This window comes from Gopherus flavomarginatus, chromosome 1 (assembly GCF_025201925.1).
Source record: "Gopherus flavomarginatus isolate rGopFla2 chromosome 1, rGopFla2.mat.asm, whole genome shotgun sequence".
NCBI classification, from domain to species: Eukaryota; Metazoa; Chordata; order Testudines; family Testudinidae; genus Gopherus; species Gopherus flavomarginatus.
The window spans coordinates 252,893,614-252,912,343 of NC_066617.1; the positions used below are offsets into that span (position 1 = coordinate 252,893,614).

Genomic DNA, 18,730 nt, shown 5'->3' on the forward strand with positions numbered 1-18,730 from the left:
GTCCATGACAGAAATAGATCATTATACTGAGTTATGACCATCATGGACAAGGACATAGAAATACTTGTTATCAGAGGACATAGAGGAATAAGGGAGAAATATGAATGTTGTCCTTTAATAGAAAGAAACTGCTAAGTCCTTGGCCCTTGCTGTCTGTATCTGTCTTAGTAAGCCTTGCTTTCTCCCTCCTATGTTGGATGATTGTACCGAACATCCCCATTTCACTCACTCATGCTGGCAACATACGTATGCTGAAGGACATGTGTGATGTCTTGCATTGTGTTTCTTTGAAGGGGTTGTTTTGGAAGCTCAGCATTAGAATCTTGAGTGACCCTGCAGAGGGCCTTTCATTTGGCTGTGTGGATCAGCCTGTGAGAAGAGGTTCTCCGCACTAATAGTTCTTTAGAAAACACACCTCTGGGGAAAACCCCCTACATAAATACATTCTACATATATAATTGAAAATAGGTAGTTGGTAGAATTAATTATGCTTTTTATTTAAGAGACAACCAATATCAAAGGGAGCCCTTCCTAACTGAATATTGCAGTAGTGTTCTTTTTAGATGAATGGGTTTAAAAAATAAACTAAACACTAACTTTTAACTTTGCAGGATAACAGCTTGTGCCATGACCATGAATAAGTATGTGGAGGAGAATGTTTCCCAGAAGTCCTACACAACCATAAAATACTTCATGAAGATGCTGAGCAGTGTCAGTGAGACCCTGATCTTTATTTTCATGGGAGTGTCCACGGTTGGAAAAAACCATGAATGGAATTGGGCCTTTGTTAGCTTCACCCTCCTCTTCTGTTTGATCTGGCGTGCACTGGGTAAGAAAGTCTTGACATCCAACTTTGTTCTTAAACATTCTTTACAAGTGAAACATGCATCTTTAGTGGCACAGGACCTGTGAAAAAGTAATAGCTAATCTGTGTAGGATAGGGGAAAGCTGAATATCTGCTTGTGCTGGATATGAGAGACTAATAACTTCTTCCCTCACTATTAACAGGTGACTTCAGGTCAGAGCTGTAGGGATAGATAAAGCTGAGTTTCAGTAGGTCACAAAGTGGTCTCCTTACATTTAAATGTCCTTTATTTCAAAGAGATTAGTCTGCTTTCAAAAGATTACTTTCAGCTCAGTCTTGTGCTCATGAAAGGTTGAGAGTCCATAAATTCCCATAACCATAAAGCATCATCATTGTCACAAGCATTTTATTTGAAAGTGGTTTAAAAACAAACAAAAAACTAAAGAAAAATTCCCAAAATTATTGGCAGTGTCACAAAAAGGAAACAAATAAGAGTTAGTTAATGTTTTGTATGTTTATCCAAGTCAGTCATGGTCAGAAATACCAATAGCGTTACAATGGGAGATACCATAGTTAAATTTCTGTTTACTGTGTTATATGGTTCTTAAACCCAGAAAAGAAGAAAGTGTCTTCTGTATGTTGAGAAGAAACAAACCCTTCAAAGAGTCGTTTTGGCTTCTCCTGTTCTGGGCCACTATACTGCAAAGATTTATGCACATGCTTAACTTTAGTCATTTGAATAACCCATTGGCTTCATCACTTATTCAGGTAAAGTTAAGCATGTAACTGTTTCCAGGATTTGAGCCTTTGTGTGTTGGAGACAACAGGTAACATTTTTGAAAGTGTCTAAGTCTCCTTTTTACAGTTATTTAGGCACTTAAGGCCAGGTTTACAAAGATATTTAGGCACCTAAAGATTCAGATCAGTGTCTAGTGGGATTTTCAGAAGTGCTTTAGTAATTTAGGACTAGATTCACAAAGGGAGTTAGGTGCTTAGCTGCCTCTTTAGGCACCTAAATCCCAGAATCATGCCCCACTGGGATTCACAAGCCCCACCCCCGTCAGCTGCCACCAACCCTATAGGTGTCAAACTAGCTCAGTGCCTGAGTTTTTGCATTAAGAGTTCTGCAGGCACCTATGTTTCCACCTCTGCACATGCGCACTGCAGCCTCACGTTAGGTGTCCGAATGCCTAAATTTCAGAGCAGTGCATGTACCAGAGGAGGATAGGCGCTTCTCCACCTAACTCGCCTGCAGGCCCAATCCAGTCTGTTTAAACGTGGCGAGGAGGAAGAGCTCCCTCATAACCTTTAGCCCAGTGGCTAGGGTACTCATCTGGGATGTGGGAGATGCCCAGCTTAAGTTTCCTCTGTCCCTGAGAGGAGAAGGAATTAACCACTGGCTACAGGGTATTCTGATCTGAGGCTTAGTCTCTCCTGTTGAAGCTGTTCCACTGTGAATAAATAATTAAAGGGTCATTGGGCCGGAGAGAGTGAAAGCACACAAACTGAGAATGACTCTATAGTCTGGTGTTTAGGACACCTAGTGTTCACCAAGGACGTGGGAGACGCAGAGTCCTGTCCTTCTCCTTCAATGCCTCTTTAATTATATGGAACAGTGGAACAGTTTCAACAGGAAAGTGAGGGAACTCCCGTATCAGAATGTCCATAGCCCAGTGACTAGGACACTCACATGAGAAGTGGCAGATTCCCTTTCCCCCCCTCAGGTGGAGGGAGGACTTGAAACAGGGGTCTTCCACAACCCAGGTGAGTATCGTGCCATTGGACTAAAAGCTACGAGGGAGCGCCTATTTCTTCTCCCCACTGGCTTCTTGCAAAAAACAACATAGGAAGTTAATTTCAAGGGAGTTCACAGCTGAGAATCCAAAGCAGAGGGAGGTGCCTCTGTCGAATGTGGATTTAGGTTCGAACTCCTTGAGCTTGAGAAAGGTGGGGTTTAGGACATAACCCTCTACTTAGCATCTCCCATAGGCTAGCTTGGCTGGGGAACTGACTGTGAATGCAGATGATTTCTAGCTGTCTAACAGTTAGGTGTTGTGACACACAGCACCACTGTGCCTAAATTCCTTTGTGAATCTAGTCCTTAGGAGTTTAACTGAGCTCCCATAGACTTTCAGTGGGAATTAGGCACCTAACCAACTTTGACGCTTATATAAATTTCACCAGGTGCACCTTGGTGCCTAAATACCTTTGTAAATCTAGCCTTTGGGAGCTAAAGTCCATTGATTTTCAGTGAGACTTAGCCACTGGCGTGCTTACATCACTTTTGAAAATAAGACTTGGGATCCTAAGTCTCTTAGGCACTTTTGAAAATGTTACCCAATATTTTAAACTAAAAATCTCTCAATCTGGTAAACAGACATTTCCTTTCTTAAAAAGCAAACAAACAAAAACAAACAAACTCTGTGTCATAAAAATAAACATCAGCAACGATAAGGCTTTCCATGTCACCTCAGTTTTCCCTTTGACTATTGTCTTTCATCCTTTCCTCAGGTGTTTTTGTTTTGACTCAGATCATTAACATGTTCCGGACAATTCCTCTAACTTTTAAGGACCAGTTCATTATTGCCTATGGAGGTCTCCGAGGAGCCATCTGTTTTTCTCTTGTATTTCTGCTTCCTGTTGCTGTGATCCCCAGAAAGAAATTGTTCATTACTGCTACTATTGTGGTGATATTCTTTACCGTTTTCATTCAGGTGAGAACTCTCCTCCTGTCAGGTTTTGCTTCCCAGATGTTTTGTGAAGAAGCATTTGGAAGAAAATCAAAACATTTAATCTGCCTGAATGAGCCTTTTTCAGAGGGTTTTGTCGTATGACCATACCTAAAAATGCAGTGTAGCCAGCAGCCAGGCAGCAAAGGTGTGTCAGGTATTTATTAACAGCTTATGTTAATGTGTAAGTAGCATTAAAATAAAAAGACGACATTTCCTCCATAAGTAAGTGTTAAAAGCCAACATAGCATGTTGGGCAAGCCAGAATTGGTGCCTTCTCTTAAAATAACCAATTGACGATAAATACTAACCAAAAATTCCACGGTCACCTACTCTTCAATATTAATTTCCATTTTTCTATTTAGTCAGCCCTGAGTTTCAATTTCTAAAACAATAGCTGACGGAGAATGTAGCAAATTTGTGTTTGAAATAAGAAAGTTTTCTGGTTTCAAAAGCTGATTGTTTTTCTTCATTATGCAATCCTTGAAAAACTTTTATTGGAAAAAAAATGGTTGCTATTAGCAAGTGGCAAGTCACCAATAGGATTTGTCAGATGAATGCATCCTTTTTTTATGGACATCAATCATAGTCTGGAGATTCCCTTCACTTCTGCTTTGCTTGTGGGGACTGTATTATGTGAGGGAGCACATTGCTGACTAAATGCAACACTTGCTAATTACAGGGATGAATTCATATTTGAAACTACTGTACCATACTTGTCTTTGAGAAGCCATGAAGACCCCCAGGCTGATTGTCACAGTTTTGACTGAAAAAAAAAGAAGGCAAATGACTGAAATGCATATCTCTATTCCTTTATGTCTATAAGTCAACAAAGTTTTTTTTTTTCTGTTTTCTGTACAGGGAATAACAATTCGCCCACTGGTGGAGTTTCTTGATGTTAAAAGATCGAATAAAAAACAGCCAGTAGTCAGTGAAGAAATTTACAATCGGGTATGCCATTGCTTTAGCATTATAGGGTGAAATCCTGGCTCTATTGAAGGCAATTGCAAAACTCCCATTGACTTCAGTAGGACCAGATTTGACCTGTAATGTGCATGTGCCACAAGGAGATAAACTTTATTTTTTATATATATATATATACATATAATTTGCCTTTGGATTGTTCATTTTTTAATTTGTTGATCTGCTGTGATAAAATTACATTCCTTTTACTCTTTATATACAAATTTGCTGCAGTTTTAGAACTTGTCTGTGCTAGAACAGTGGCACATGTTTAACTAAACTGATATTAAATTCAACTAGTGAAACCAGTGCAAACCCTAATGTAGACACACTTAGACCAGTTTAACCCTACCTTACATCAATTTCTCTCTGAATCCAAGATACATACTCCCATAGTTAGATGCCTAAATAGGTTTGTGAATCCCACTCTGGGTGCACCACAATTTGTAACGTATTTACCCACAGAATACCTCTGAGCAGTAGAGAAGTGCTATTATCTCCATTTTACAGATGGAAAACTGAAGCACAGAGCGATGAAGGCTCAGATTCCCAAAGGTGTTCAGGCACTGAACTCCAGTTGATTTCAGTGGAATTTAGGAACCTAAATACCTTTGACGGTCTAACCCTGATGATGTGTACACTGCATCTGGGAGCGAGCCTCTGAGCCAAGTCCAGAGACCCCTGTTTGCGGGGACCACATTAGTACACTAAAAATACTGTGTAGATGTTGCTGCTTGGGCTGGAGCTCAGGCTCTTAAGCCCCTCCCATCCACTGCCGTTTAAGAGCACAAGTTACAACATCAAAGCAATGTCTATACAGCTATTTTTATGCATGCTAGCATGAGTCCTGCTAGCAAAAGTCTGTACACCTGGGCTGTGAGGCTTGCTCCTAGATGCAGTGTAGACGTATCCTAAGTGACTCGCCCGAAGGTCACACAGGAAGTTTGTGGTGGAGTAGGACATTGAAGCCAGGTCTCCTGAGTCCTAGGCTAGTGCTTGAATCACTCGATAATCCTTCCACTCAGTCTGAAGCAATTTAAACATAGACTAAACAGGTTTTAGGGCATCTATTAACCCTTGCAGTCCCTTCTAACCCTGTGGTTCTGTGATTCTACTTTACAGATTTGCACTGGTTTAACTCAATTGACTTTTGAATTGATTGAGTTAAACTTTTCTAATGCAGACAAGACTTTAGTGATTTAACTAAGCTATCATTAAAGAATCACATCTAAGAGCAAGCTAAATGATGTCCATGGGAATTCATAATGAATTTGTATTTTTGCCTTTAGTTCTTTGATCATGTGAAGACTGGAATTGAAGATGTGTGCGGACACTGGGGTCACAACTTTTGGAAAGATAGGTAAGAATGTTATTTAAAACTCTTTACGGTAGATGGGAGACTAAGTTGGCTGAGTGGATGAGCTGGCTCACCAACAGCAAAAGCAGCCAGTCAGGCAGCAGATTTACGCCTCGGGGTTTTACTCCTGTTTGCTTTGGTTTTAGCATGCATGGGTTACACAGTGAGACAAAATAGTTTTATAAAACCACAAGAAAACAGAACAAAAACCTAAGGCTGAGTAAAAACCCAGCCCTCTGACCCCAGCTATGGAATTCCATCACCTCAAACCATTCGTTCCCCATTTCTGGCTGTTTTTGCAATGTTTTTTGCATGGCTTTTGAGAGTTTGTATAAACCTGTAGTCCCCAGCCTGCTTTGCTATTCCAGCCTGTACAGCTTTGTAATGTTGAAGCATAGGTTTAGCTCCTTGCTTGGTGGAAACCAAGTAGAGTCCTTTGGATCTTGTCACAGGAAGACTCAGGAACTAGTTGACTTTGAGGTGCCTGAAGGAGTTGAATATTAGAACAGCAGATTGTCTGTTGCGTGGTTCTTGATGGTTTTATTTCAAACTTAGTAAGGAGGAGGATCAATAGTGGTTCAGTAAGCATCTAGTTGCTACACTAGAGGCGAGAACTTTTAACAAAATTGAATGTTCTTTATCAAGGGGCCATTAAAAGTTCAGAGCATGAAAGGCAGTGAGTTCAAGCCAAGGCCTTTTTGTTGCTATTACAGTAATATTTACTGCTCCCTTTCTCTTTTAGGTAAATTGCTAATTAAAAATAATAATTGTCAATAAGTCAACACAATTAAAAGCTAAAAGTCACCATTAGAGGATGAATGGAAGAGCCCACACAGAGGCCAGTCCCAGCAGAGAAAAATTTACTTGATCCTTGATTACCTCATTCATTGATATTTGATTGACGTGGCCCGAAGTCCATCCCGCAGAGAGTAACCTCCATCCCCATCACTGTAGCTGTGGAATATTTGCTTTCCCAAACTATTTATAACAGAAGCTAACTGGTTGGGTTGGTTTGCCTTCCCCACAGGTTTAAAAAATTTGACAATAAATTCCTGCGGAGACTTCTAATCCGGGAGAACCAGCCCAAATCTAGCATTGTTTCCCTGTACAAGAAGCTGGAAATCAAACACGCCATTGAGATGGCAGAAAGTGGGATGATAAGTACAGTCCCGTCCTCAGCTTCTCTAAAGTGAGTAAACTCAGTGTGTATGAATCTCCGTGTAGGTATGTGGGTTTATTATACTACACCATTTGTGTACAGGCATCATGTCTTCTTTAAGGCTGGTATCCTAGTGTTGCTTGACATTGACTGTGCAATTACCATTTTGCCTACGATGAATCTAAAATGAATGCCATCAGTGGGAGTGGTGGCTGTAGCTTTGGGGTCGCTTGGGCACTGGCCCACTAAGAGAAGTGAAGGGATTCATTGTTGCTCAGTTTCACCTTCAGCCCACAGAGACTGAAGGTGACCTTTGCTCTTTCAGGTGAAGAGCCTGATGGCACAAGTATCCCAGAGTGCAGCACATTCCCATATGGAGCTGAGTCTAAATTGTGAGACAGTGCCTGCCCGTCTGAAAGCAGCTGGTACAGCCATGGCCTGATTTAGGGGCAGGCGACCACCCAGGGTGCTGGGCTTGGGGGCACTGGGCTCAAGTTGCTGTAAGTTAGTCAAAAGGTTAACAAATTGGGAGGGGGGTCCATTTGGTCTAGGGTCAGCCCTGGGTACAGCAGCTGGAAAGAAGGTTTCAGGGGCACTTTGAAAAGTATCTCAATCAAATCTGTAGTTTAATCCAACCTGTACAGAATTTTGAGAGAGCATGACATTTTTGGGTGAGTTTTGAGCTTTGCCATTGATTTGAATGGAGTCAGGATTACACCCTTCATCTTGTAAAAAAAATAAATTCCCGCTATGTAAAATGTTATTTTTATCTCTTAAGGAAGAAAATTGGTAATTTGTATGATCAGGTATTAAGCATTTCTCTCTCTCTCTCTCTCTCTTTTTTTCTACTTTTCAACAGTGACTATCTGGAAGATAAAGTAAGGCCGCTTTCCCCTGCTGAAATGGATAATATGCGAGAAGTATTAACAAAGAATCTCTATCAAATACGACATCGAGTAAGGGTGAAGTTATACTTAATAGAATGTCCCACATCAGTTTTGAATGTAAAGATCATCTGTAAAATCCATTCTCAGACCAGATTCTCAGCTGGTGAAAATCAGTGGAGCTTCATTTGGATGTATGCCGGCTGAGGATCTGTCCCTTTTATGTTCACAATAAGCCATAAGGGCTTTACGGGCGTTTATACCTTTGTATGGGTGCTGAATATTATTGTTACATTACAATCAGCTTATTTACTTTACTTTTGAAGGGTCATGTGCACACAACCCCATGAAACCAAACCTCAGTTTTGTCCCAGTTCTGTCATGCCAGTGTTTTGGTCAGCTCTTGATGTGAGATTGCTCTGCTCATTTTCAGTGGTTGTGTGGTTGTTTCTATTGAGAGTACGGATTGATGAGCTGAGAAAGTCGTGACATAAAAGCAAAAAGGACACTGTTCTTACACCCTCCTGTGGCTAAAATGGTTTGTGTGTCTGTGTTTTTGGAAAGTGTTCAAATGAGAAGCTGGCTTCAGCTCGCTGGAGCTGAAAATATTTCCCCCCCTTTGGTGACTGATCTTATCATCTTCAAACGAGTGTCCTCTATTGATACATTGAATGAGCTAGTGTGAGTCTGGCATCAACAATGTATTAAGCCATTTTTCCCCAGTTCTTTTTCATGATAAATATTGGCAGGTTTAACAAAGGCAGGTGCCGAACAGAACGTCCGTGGAACAGATGGCTAAAGAAACATTGACCTAGTCATTCAGACAGTCCTTAATCAATTTTTAATGTGATTCGGTTTGGAAGATATTTGTGACGCTTAATAAAACTTTAAAGCAAAGAGTGTATTTTGTGCTGTTTGTAAATCGTCAATGCATTTGCTATTGTGCTTTTGAAAATGTTACCACTGCCTTTGTTTTTCAGACGCTGTCATATAACAGACACAGCCTGGCTGCAGATGCAAATGAAAAACAGGCCAAAGAAATTCTTATCCGTCGCCGACACAGCCTGCGGGAGAGTGTAAAGAAAAGCCGCAGCCTGTCTAGGGACAGACCGGTATTTGCATTTTAGTATGTTTGTAGAAAAGAACTCATCATAGCTAAATATCATGCAAAACGTCCCCGGAAACACAGGAAAACTTGAATGTGCAAGGGAACAAGTAAAAATCAGTCATTTGTAATACTGACACTTAGTCTCTGATCTTGCACCTTGTTCTGTTCATGAGCCCTGGAGCTTGTGTGAAGCCCCATTTACCTCCACAGAGCTCCATGCAGTTGCATCTGTGTGGAACATATTGTAGGGTGAGGTTCTGTTGCCACTGTCATCTGAAATGTCCACAGAGAACTTCACAAATTTCATACACATAGCACTACAGACTTCTCTCTTCTCACTGTGAAGGTGCATCTGTATGTTAATAGAGCCTGCTTGGCTGAGATAGACAGTGGTACTGAGGCAGAAAATCTGTCCATAGGATGCTCCGCAACAATGTAAAGAGGTCAAATTTTGACCAAGCTGACCAGACCACCCCCCTCATTTGAAAAGTGCCAGGCGTTCTGCAATATCCACAGAGAGCACATAAGCCCTCCAGCTTTGAGGAGGCACATAAAGGACCTCCTCTGCCCGCCAGGTAAACTGCATGGTATGCTATTTATTCTCCTTCAAATGATGCCATTTGAAGGGCTGAGTCAACCTGTACTACAACAATCACAGGTCATATCTGAAAGACTTAGGGGGAAAGGGTCTTCCAACAGAGGCCACACTGACAGCTGCTTTGAAATCAATCCATCTACCCAGTTTAGGAGAAAGGAAAATTAACCATTCTTTGAATATTTATTTTTGCATTCCATGGTTACGTGGTAATTGCTGTACTCATTGTTACAGCTGAGGTCAGAGTGACATCTGCAAGAATCACTGTATTTGGTTATCATCATTATTGAGGCTATCATGGCATTTAGTGTAACACTGGATCTTGTTCTGGAAGCACAATATTTTCCTGTCACTGCAGCCATGGCTACACATTGCTTTGGTCATGCAAATAACTGATTTACTAGCCAGGGATACCAGGGAGAAATACAGGACAAAGACATTTTGTGGGTGGGAAAAGAAACAGGAGGTCCAAGTCAGATTGTCAAAATGCACAGACAGTAATTTTTTAAATAATTTTTCTTAAATAATGCTGGATTTTTATTTTTATTTTTTACTTAACCTATATGCCTTCAGCTCAGTGCTCATGGGTAGCACTACAGTATCCAGAGGACAAATATCTGCTAGGAAATTATTTCAATTTCAAGTTTCTTTTGGGTACACAATGAGTGGGAAGGGTAGATAGGGAAAGAGGGCAGATTTAAAAAAAAATCTCTTGACAGTGTTACTTTAACTTCCACAAACTGGATTCACCTGAGAAATTGTAGATAAAAAATTAAGAGTCGTATGCTATAAGCTACCTACCACCAGTTGCTGACTGTCTTCAACTCCACCTGATTTTAATGGCTCAGCACTTTGCAGGAGCGAGGCCTTTAGGCTCTGATCTTGCAAACAGTTAAATGTGTTTAACTCTATGCAATGAGTTGCCCCATGACCTCACTGGGATTAGTCACATATCTCAAATTACTCAGCTATATCGGTGATTACAGGATCAGGGCCTAGCTTTGTTCCTGCTCTGAGAGTTTGTAAGCCAACTTTGAGCTAATTTTAATAACTGAGTAATAAAGTTCTAAACAGGGATTGTGTATAGAAAGACTTTAGGTTTTCCTACATTAGCAAAAGTGGTCAAGGAAAGGTTGGGGTTAATGAACATGTAACGAACTCTGACCTATCCAGTCTAGTATAGATGCATATTAACATATTTTATTTTGGTTTAGCCGGCTGACATTAACCTTACCTTCCCATTGGCTAGGGTAGGCCTCAGCCAGCTAAACTGAGGCAAAAGATTAACCTAAGTCTGTGGTGGGAAAAGATCATGATTAACTATTATGTGTTTGCTAACCTCAGCCTAGCCTTCAGCTCTTTTCCTAAGGTAGACAACCCTTTCAGATGTCTCGCTTGTGTTTCTGGTGTTCATTATATGATATTTCACTCTAATATAATTTAACACTTCCTGCATTTATTTATACAGGCTATCACCAAAGCAACACGGTTTCTGTCCCTGCCTAAAGATGCTAGACTGCCAGAGAAATTACGAATAAGGAATAAAACATCTTTTAGAGGTAATGCAACGTGGTCTGATACCAATGGCAGCGCGGCCTACTATATTGTATATTTGGGATGGACAGACTCCCCAATAGGGCCCCATTTACCCATATGAGTAATTCTTACGCGTGCAAGCAATTGCATTCACATTAATCTAATTACTCACATGAATAAGGACTACTTGTTGGGTGAGGTTTTGCAGGATTGTGCCCATATCCTAGCTCCTAAACTATAGATTCAGTAACTTCTTCAGTTGTTTTTAAGACCTCAGCACTGTTCAGTTGAAAAGCGGCTATTGTAAGCATTTTTGTAATGTCATCTTAGGGCAGTGGTGCCCAAACTTTTCCTGTCACACCTGTCCACCCTCTTACCAGTAATGGAATCTGTTTGCACCAAACCCCTCTCCCCTCCATTATGCACAGTTGGCTCAGCAGAGGAGCTTGGGCTGAATAGGGTGACCAGATGTCCCGATTTTATAGGGACAGTCCCAATTTTTGGGTCTTCTTCTTATAGAGGTGCCTATTACCACCCACCCCCATTCCAATTTTTTACATTTGCTGTCTGGTCATCCTAGAGCTGAAGGTAGTGCTGGGGGCTGAACTGGGGATAAGGGAGGGGCTGGCCTGGGGGTGGAGAAGGAATGAGGGCAAAGCTAGGAATGGAGTGGAGCTGCGTCTGGGACCGGAGCCAGGCTGGGGGCGCAGTGGAGTTGCGGCTGGGGGTGGAGCTGGGCTGGGGGCAGAGTGAAGCTGTGGCTAGAGCCAGAGCTGAGCTGGGAGCAGCACGGGGCTGGATGGCACTTCCTCCTTGCGGGAGCTGGCCCAGACCTTGCCGCATGCCCCTTTGAAAGTTCCTCTGTGCCCCCCTTGGTGGAGCGTGCCCCATGGTTTGGGAACAACTGCCAAAGATGGTACTGTGTTATTTTACCATTGCAAATACTGCTTTTATGGGGCTATTAAGATATACCAGCGCTAATTAAAAATTAAGATAAAATAAGTTATTGATAATTAGCAGAATTAGAATTATAATAATTAGAAGTGACTTTTTTGCTCCAATAAAGTTTAGTGGTGGAAGAATATACTTAACTAGGGGCAAGCTAGGGGAAAATGGTGAGAACAAGAGCCTGGACCCTGTGGGTGAAATCTTGGCCCTGTGGAAGCCAATAGGAGTTCTGTCATTGACTGCAATGAGGCCACGATTCCACTCCTAGTATTCTGTAGGTGAGAGTAAGATAAAAGTAGTCACATCATTTGAAAAGGGAGTCAGAAGAAACAACACAAATAAATAAATCAGGGCAACAAAGATTTGGAAAACAAAATATTTAGTCCTTGATTCACATGTCTTCAAAATACACATTTCCACCATGATTCCCTTTTTCTTATTGAAGGGGATATCTGCATTTAAGGACCAATCCTGCAAACCTTTATTCATGAGAGCAGTCCTTATGTAACTACTCCAATAAAAGTCAGTGAGACTTCTCATGGCAGCAGTTCTGTATCACTGAAGTCAATGAGAGATTATGATTTAGTTCAATGGGAACAAGCACATAGGAGTCAAGCCTACTCATGTGAGTGAGGGTTTGCAGGATTGGGTTTCTGTTGTGTTTCAGTGTCTAAGACTTTCTCTGCTTATATGTTCACTAGAGGGATTATCTCCTTTAAAGATTTCCATGGGGTGAGATGCTAACATCCTGCCTGCTTCTCCTTTCCCCCCAAACTTTGATGCTAAAAAATGAGAATCTTCTCTGCATTACTCCCCACACATAGCAGATAAGAGTCATTGTCATGGGTGTTAGAAAGAATGAAATCTTAGATCCACAGACTATTGTCCAAAGAGAACACCTAGTCCAAACCAGGTGAACAGGAGCAATAACCAGTGGATAGGTTATTTGAACATCTGATAGGAGTTAGGACACTCACATTCTACTCCAACTCTGCCACTGACCGTGGGTACATAACTGTGTCTTTTTGTGCCTCAGTTTCTCAAGCTGCAAAAGGGGGATACTACTTACCCTCTTTTACAAAGTGCTTTTTCTGCTATAAATGAAGCACTGTTGACAAGCTGAGTGTTACTATGGCAACTGGCCCAGAACGCTGATCCATGGATGAATTTAACACCCTTTGGGTGATGTGTCTTTCTGGACAGTGTAGTGTATTTCACGCCCCATATATCTCAGTGTTTGCCAAACCAGTGTTTAGGCATTTGGTTTCTCACCAAAAAATTTTTAATATTCCATGAAAAGAAGACAGTCTTTGTGAAAAATTTCATTTTGTTGTAATCTGAGTTTTCTATAGAAAAACGGTTTCAATGGAACATCTCTAGCTTGCCCTGTATATTATTTTTATTATAATTTATAAGTAGATAGAACCTGATCCAGCTGATTCTCTTCCATGTAAAGTAACAATCAAGAGCTACCCCTGGGAAGATGCAATACATTTAGATTCAGTAACATTTCCAGACCATACTGCCCACCATAATTAGTGGAATATGACTCTCCCCACAAGTTTAGCAATGGATCATGTCCTTGTAAGTTGGTAATTATGTCTTTGCTCTCCTGGAGTGTAGTGATGCCTTTTATTCTGTAGCTCTGTCTACAGAGGTCATCCACTGTCACCTAGAATTAAACATTGAAAAGGAAATGTGCCTCAAGATTATTCAATTGTCAAAAAATATATAATTTGACACATTTAGAAAAAAAACAATAAGCCTGCCACCAGAGATGGAAGAAAGTTTTCTTTCTATGAAATTATGTGGGTGGATGGCCAATTATATGAGGATATATTTTGTTGACCTTTTCCTCCTTTGTGCAAGAGAAATGCTGTGAAGAGTACTAATGGGAACCATTCCTATGACAGTCCTACAATGTACTCCTCTTAAATACTATTAAAAATAGATTTAAAGCATCGTAACTGACTTAAATGTAGGAAATACCACAATTCATTTGTAAATGGTAAATGCTATAAAATATGGAAGTATTAAAATTATGGAAAGTATGCAAATATTGCTGAAAATATTAAGAAATTTAAAGGAATGCTGCTAAAGGGAAAATCATTTTGAGCTATATCTGTCTATCTTTAAGAATATTATCAACTTAAACTACCAGACAGTGACCATTCAAGAATATTTGTTTATAGATTACCACAGCTTTCATTGCGACAATTTGTACTCTGCCCTGGGGAGACCAATGAGAAGGGGTTTGAGGGATTGGAAACTAAGATTTCTTGCATGGTGTTTCCTTGACATTGTCTCTTCTGGTGGCATTGAGAGGTAGGAGACATGACCTCCCACCTCCACAGATTCCCAGGGAAGATCCTTTGTCTGGTGGAGGATTGGTCCCTTTGTGCTGCTTCTCTGGAACTCCTCCATCCTGGGCCATGCAGGTCCTTCAGGGAGAAGCATGCATACACCGAGGCTGAGTTAATAGTGATTTGATTACTATTTACTGAGGTAAGGATGCCCAGTGTAATACTGGCTGCACAGAGAGGACAAAACATTGAAAAGAGCAGTTTATCCACCCCGCTTGCCCATACAAACCCTACCAGAATAATATCTGTGGAACATTCCCAGTGGGAGTTCTTCAGGGCTGGGGAGGGAGTAAATGCAGCAGACCTGACACTTTCCAGTATAGACACTGCTACACTTTGAGCTGGAGGTATAAATTCCAGCTTGAGGAGACATACCCTCCAAACCAGCTACTGTGCTAAAAATAGAAGTTTAGCCGTGATGATGCACACCGTGGGGGGGGTCTAGCTGCCCAAGTACATGGCTAGCATTTCAGATGGGATTGTACTGGGGCAGCTAGCTCCCCCGCTGCTCACACTATGGTCGGCTACACTATTTTTAGTGCATTAGCTCAATCAGAGCTAGTGTGGGTATGTCTCCCCGAGTTGGAAATTACACCTCCAGCTTGAAGTGTAGATGTAGCCTATGGGAGCATCTACACTGCAATAAAAAAAAAACGGGTCACTGAGTCTCAGAGCCTGGGACTCTCAGTTGGGCTCTGAGACCCACCCCCGTCACAGGTTTCAGAGCCTGGGTTCCAGTCTGAGCCCGAATGGCCACGCTGTAATATTTAGCCCTATGGTCCAAGCCCTGTGACCCCAAGTGCCCCAGGAGCCCCATCCACATATCTGCATTCTCTTTCCCTCATGTAAGTGGAAGGGAGCAGATAGACTGCTGTCTAGAACAACTGGAAATGTATAAGGAAATGTCACAAATGCTTTTGAAAACATTCAGCCAACTGAGCATATGTGCAAAATTTTATCTGTGCAAATTTCTGGCAAAATGGCTGTGGATTGCAAAATACAGATAAGCATTTTTATTTCTTGTGGTTGATACTGTGCATGGCTCAGTTATTTTGTTTTACAGCACTGTATTGGCAATGATATTCTTCAACTAACATTTTAATATTGTTTTAAATTAACAGTTGGAGGTGCTGACAGCAGTGACTCTGAATTGGAGCTTCCTACCACAGTGCTCAATTTAAAACCCAGAGCACAAAAAATTTTGCAAGACCAGAGCCAGCAGCAGCCACTGCAGCAATTTAGAATGGAGTGGAGGAATGAAGTTAATGGAGACCATGATGGAAGGGTAGATCGCAGAGAAATGGACAATGAAGCTCAAGCATCCAGAGGGTTCAGGCAACCATTGCTATCGAGACCAAGATTTGGAACAGTGAGTGAAGAAAATGTGACTGAAGATGTTAGTTCAACAAGACCAAAGCCACCACCACGAATAGTCAGGTGGGCATCAGAAGCTGAAAGGCATAAAAATAAATCTCAGAATCAGCCATACTGAAAACAGCTGAAGTAGAACTATCAATGATAAACTACAGATTTAAATTAGCATTCTAAACCATCTGACTGGACAATAGGATCTATTTTAAAAACTTGGTCTGGATCCTTTGGGTTGCATGCCCATATCATTAATTAACTGGATGAAATACTACAACAAATACTAAACCCAAGACACAAAAGAAAACATCTTTTATGAATAACTTTTAGCAATGCTGTGACATGTTCTTTTAACCACTAAGGGGAAAATGTGCCTTTTATCACACTATTAGCTCTGGAACCAAGTAACCCAAGTTTGATATTTATTTATCCAACTAATAATGTTTTAAAAACTCTTACAATGAAGAGAACCTTTAAAAATATTCTAGTACATTTCAGATTTTATTTATGATTTAATTTTGCTTGTCTAGATCAGATTTTTAATGTGAATAGCACTTAAAATTGCACTATGCCCCTGTCCCATAGACCTTGCAAGACAAATACATTTATCACTGCAGATTATTGTTAGAATGGCCAGTATAGTAGGATGTGGTTAGGAGTTGGGAAGGCTAGAACAGGGTCAGAAAAGGAAGACCTAGCTGCAGAAGCAGATTCTGAAACACATTCAGTTAATGGAAAATGGGCTGTAAAATCAGGTGAAGGACACTAACTCCTGAGTTGTCCTGATTCATACTACCTGCATTTTTACCTCAGCATATAACCAGTGAAAGGTGCCGAGCACCTTCAGTGCTATGATGATTGCTCTCAACTTTCATTCATGTCTATATGAGTAGATAGCACTCAGCACCTATCAGGATTGGGCTCTCAGAGGAGAAGTTGCAGGCACATCAAAAGAGTTTGTTTGAAGAACTGGCTCCTGTGTCTGTTTGTGGCTGCTGTGGAAATGCAGCAGAATTGTTATAACACTAGTCACAGGCTGAGGGTGGATGGTGTCATGGTGAGACATGGAGTCAGATTCAGGAAATGTGGGTCCAGTTCTGAGTTTTGCTTGTGAATTTGGGTGGCTCATTTGGTCTCTATATCCCCTCAGATATTATTCCTTCATCTGTTTTGTCTTTATCTAGATTGTAAGCTCGGTGGGACAGGGACAATCTCCTATTTTTGTTTGTACCGCATGTTGCACAATGGGGCCTCAATCTCATCTAGAGCCACTAGACACTACAATGAATAAAATAAATAAATACTACTATTACTACTACTAAGACACTTATGTCTTTCTCATTTCAGGTTAGAGCCATTTTAGTTTTATTTATGTTTGAGGATTGGTGGGGTTTTTTGTTGCAGTTACTGTAATACTGTTCAGGTTATGTTGAATTCTTGTATCTGTCAAATGCAAATTCTAAATCATGTGCAGATGGAAACATGATCTTTTTAAAGGCTCACTCAAAGGCCCATGTCAAGATACTTTCTCTGCTGTGAGATGTTGATTTTTGCAAAAAAAATGGCCATTTAGTTACTGTGGGAATCAGTCACCTGTGCATGACTATCTTCTTCTCTTTCGCTTATAATGGAGGGAGGTGATGCTACAATGTTAATTTATATAAAAAATTTTGAATTCATCTTTCAACAGCAACTTTTTTTTTATTGCATTTATTAGAATTATCAGCATATACTCTCACCATATCTGAATTAGAAATGAGCCTGTGCTGGAATTTTCACACTTGAATCCAGGTCCAAATTTCCCCCATAATGAGATTATGTTATGACTTGGGGGGGGGGTTGAATTAAGTTTGAATTGTAACTTTAAAAAACACAGTAAAATTATGCATATAGAAGGTTAGTTTGGTTTACTCACTCTCTTTCCTTTGCTGATAAGGACTAAACAAGCGACTTGTAACTGAGCAAGTCACTTAGAGACAAATTTTCAAAAGTGGCTTCTGATTTCTCACAACTCCTGAGAACTTGCATCTTTCACTGACCTACACTGGAGTAGTAGGTACTCAGTGTGATTGAAAGGCAGCCCCAAATGTTTCAATTGCACACCCAAAAACAGAGGCACCTAAAATTAGGGGCCATTTTCGGAAACTTGGGTCTTAACCTCTTTGTACTTCAATTACAAAACAGGATGCTGCTTATTTTTAAATGCATTTTGAGATACATGAATGAAAAGCAGTAAGTAAATGCACACCATACGCTTACAGACTCATTATATTTTGAAGTATGTCTCCTACTACCTTTTTCCTCTACAAAGTAAATTGGAACATTATCTTTAAGACTTTCTAATCAGCACCTTCAGCTACAGCCTGCAATGTGGATTTTGTCTTTTGTTATCCAATGTCAAAGAAAGTTTGTGGATGTTGGGAAATTAGAAGCCAAATAAATGTATGACTAATCATCTAGCACCATCTATTGGCGGAAATGATGTATTGACTATAGACATGGTTTTCATTCCCTTCAAGAAAAACAAGTCTGCAGTGACAGAATAATTTCCGTCACAGAAGCGAAGGGAGAAATTTAGGGAGACAGAGTTAAACTGAAGTTTGGCCAGGATTATGAAATGGACACACTTGTTCTTGTGAAAAAATATTGTGGGATCATTAGTGACAGACAGTTAGGAAACATCAAGAGGTGAATTGCAAAACTAACCCCCCCCCCAAAAAAAAAAAGACTCAAGGCAGAAGAAAAGTAGTGAGGTGTGACTCATGGGGATGGCAATAGCGAGAATGGCAAGATGCCAAACTTATTTTCCTAGGCACCGGAAATGGTGGCTTTAGACGCCCTGTCTCAGAACTTGCATTCCAACTCTTTCCCTTTTCTGTCTTTGTTTCTCTTGTATCCACTGATGGTCCTGCCTT

General features: G+C 40.7%; 1 protein-coding gene across 2 annotated transcripts in view; it reads left to right on the forward strand.

Annotated features, from left to right (window-relative positions):
- The window catches only part of SLC9A2 (solute carrier family 9 member A2), a 38,144-nt gene extending 20,695 nt beyond the window's left edge, over window positions 1-17,449 (forward strand). For both annotated transcript variants that reach the window (XM_050921798.1, XM_050921809.1), the window contains 9 exons: window positions 612-829; window positions 3,317-3,519; window positions 4,396-4,485; window positions 5,787-5,857; window positions 6,882-7,043; window positions 7,873-7,969; window positions 8,878-9,009; window positions 11,069-11,159; window positions 15,569-17,449. In XM_050921798.1, coding sequence (XP_050777755.1) covers window positions 612-829; window positions 3,317-3,519; window positions 4,396-4,485; window positions 5,787-5,857; window positions 6,882-7,043; window positions 7,873-7,969; window positions 8,878-9,009; window positions 11,069-11,159; window positions 15,569-15,939 — 1,435 coding nt within the window. In that variant the 3' untranslated portion in view covers window positions 15,940-17,449. The remainder of the gene's footprint in view (window positions 1-611; window positions 830-3,316; window positions 3,520-4,395; window positions 4,486-5,786; window positions 5,858-6,881; window positions 7,044-7,872; window positions 7,970-8,877; window positions 9,010-11,068; window positions 11,160-15,568) is intronic.
- The last annotated feature ends 1,281 nt before the right edge of the window (window positions 17,450-18,730 follow it).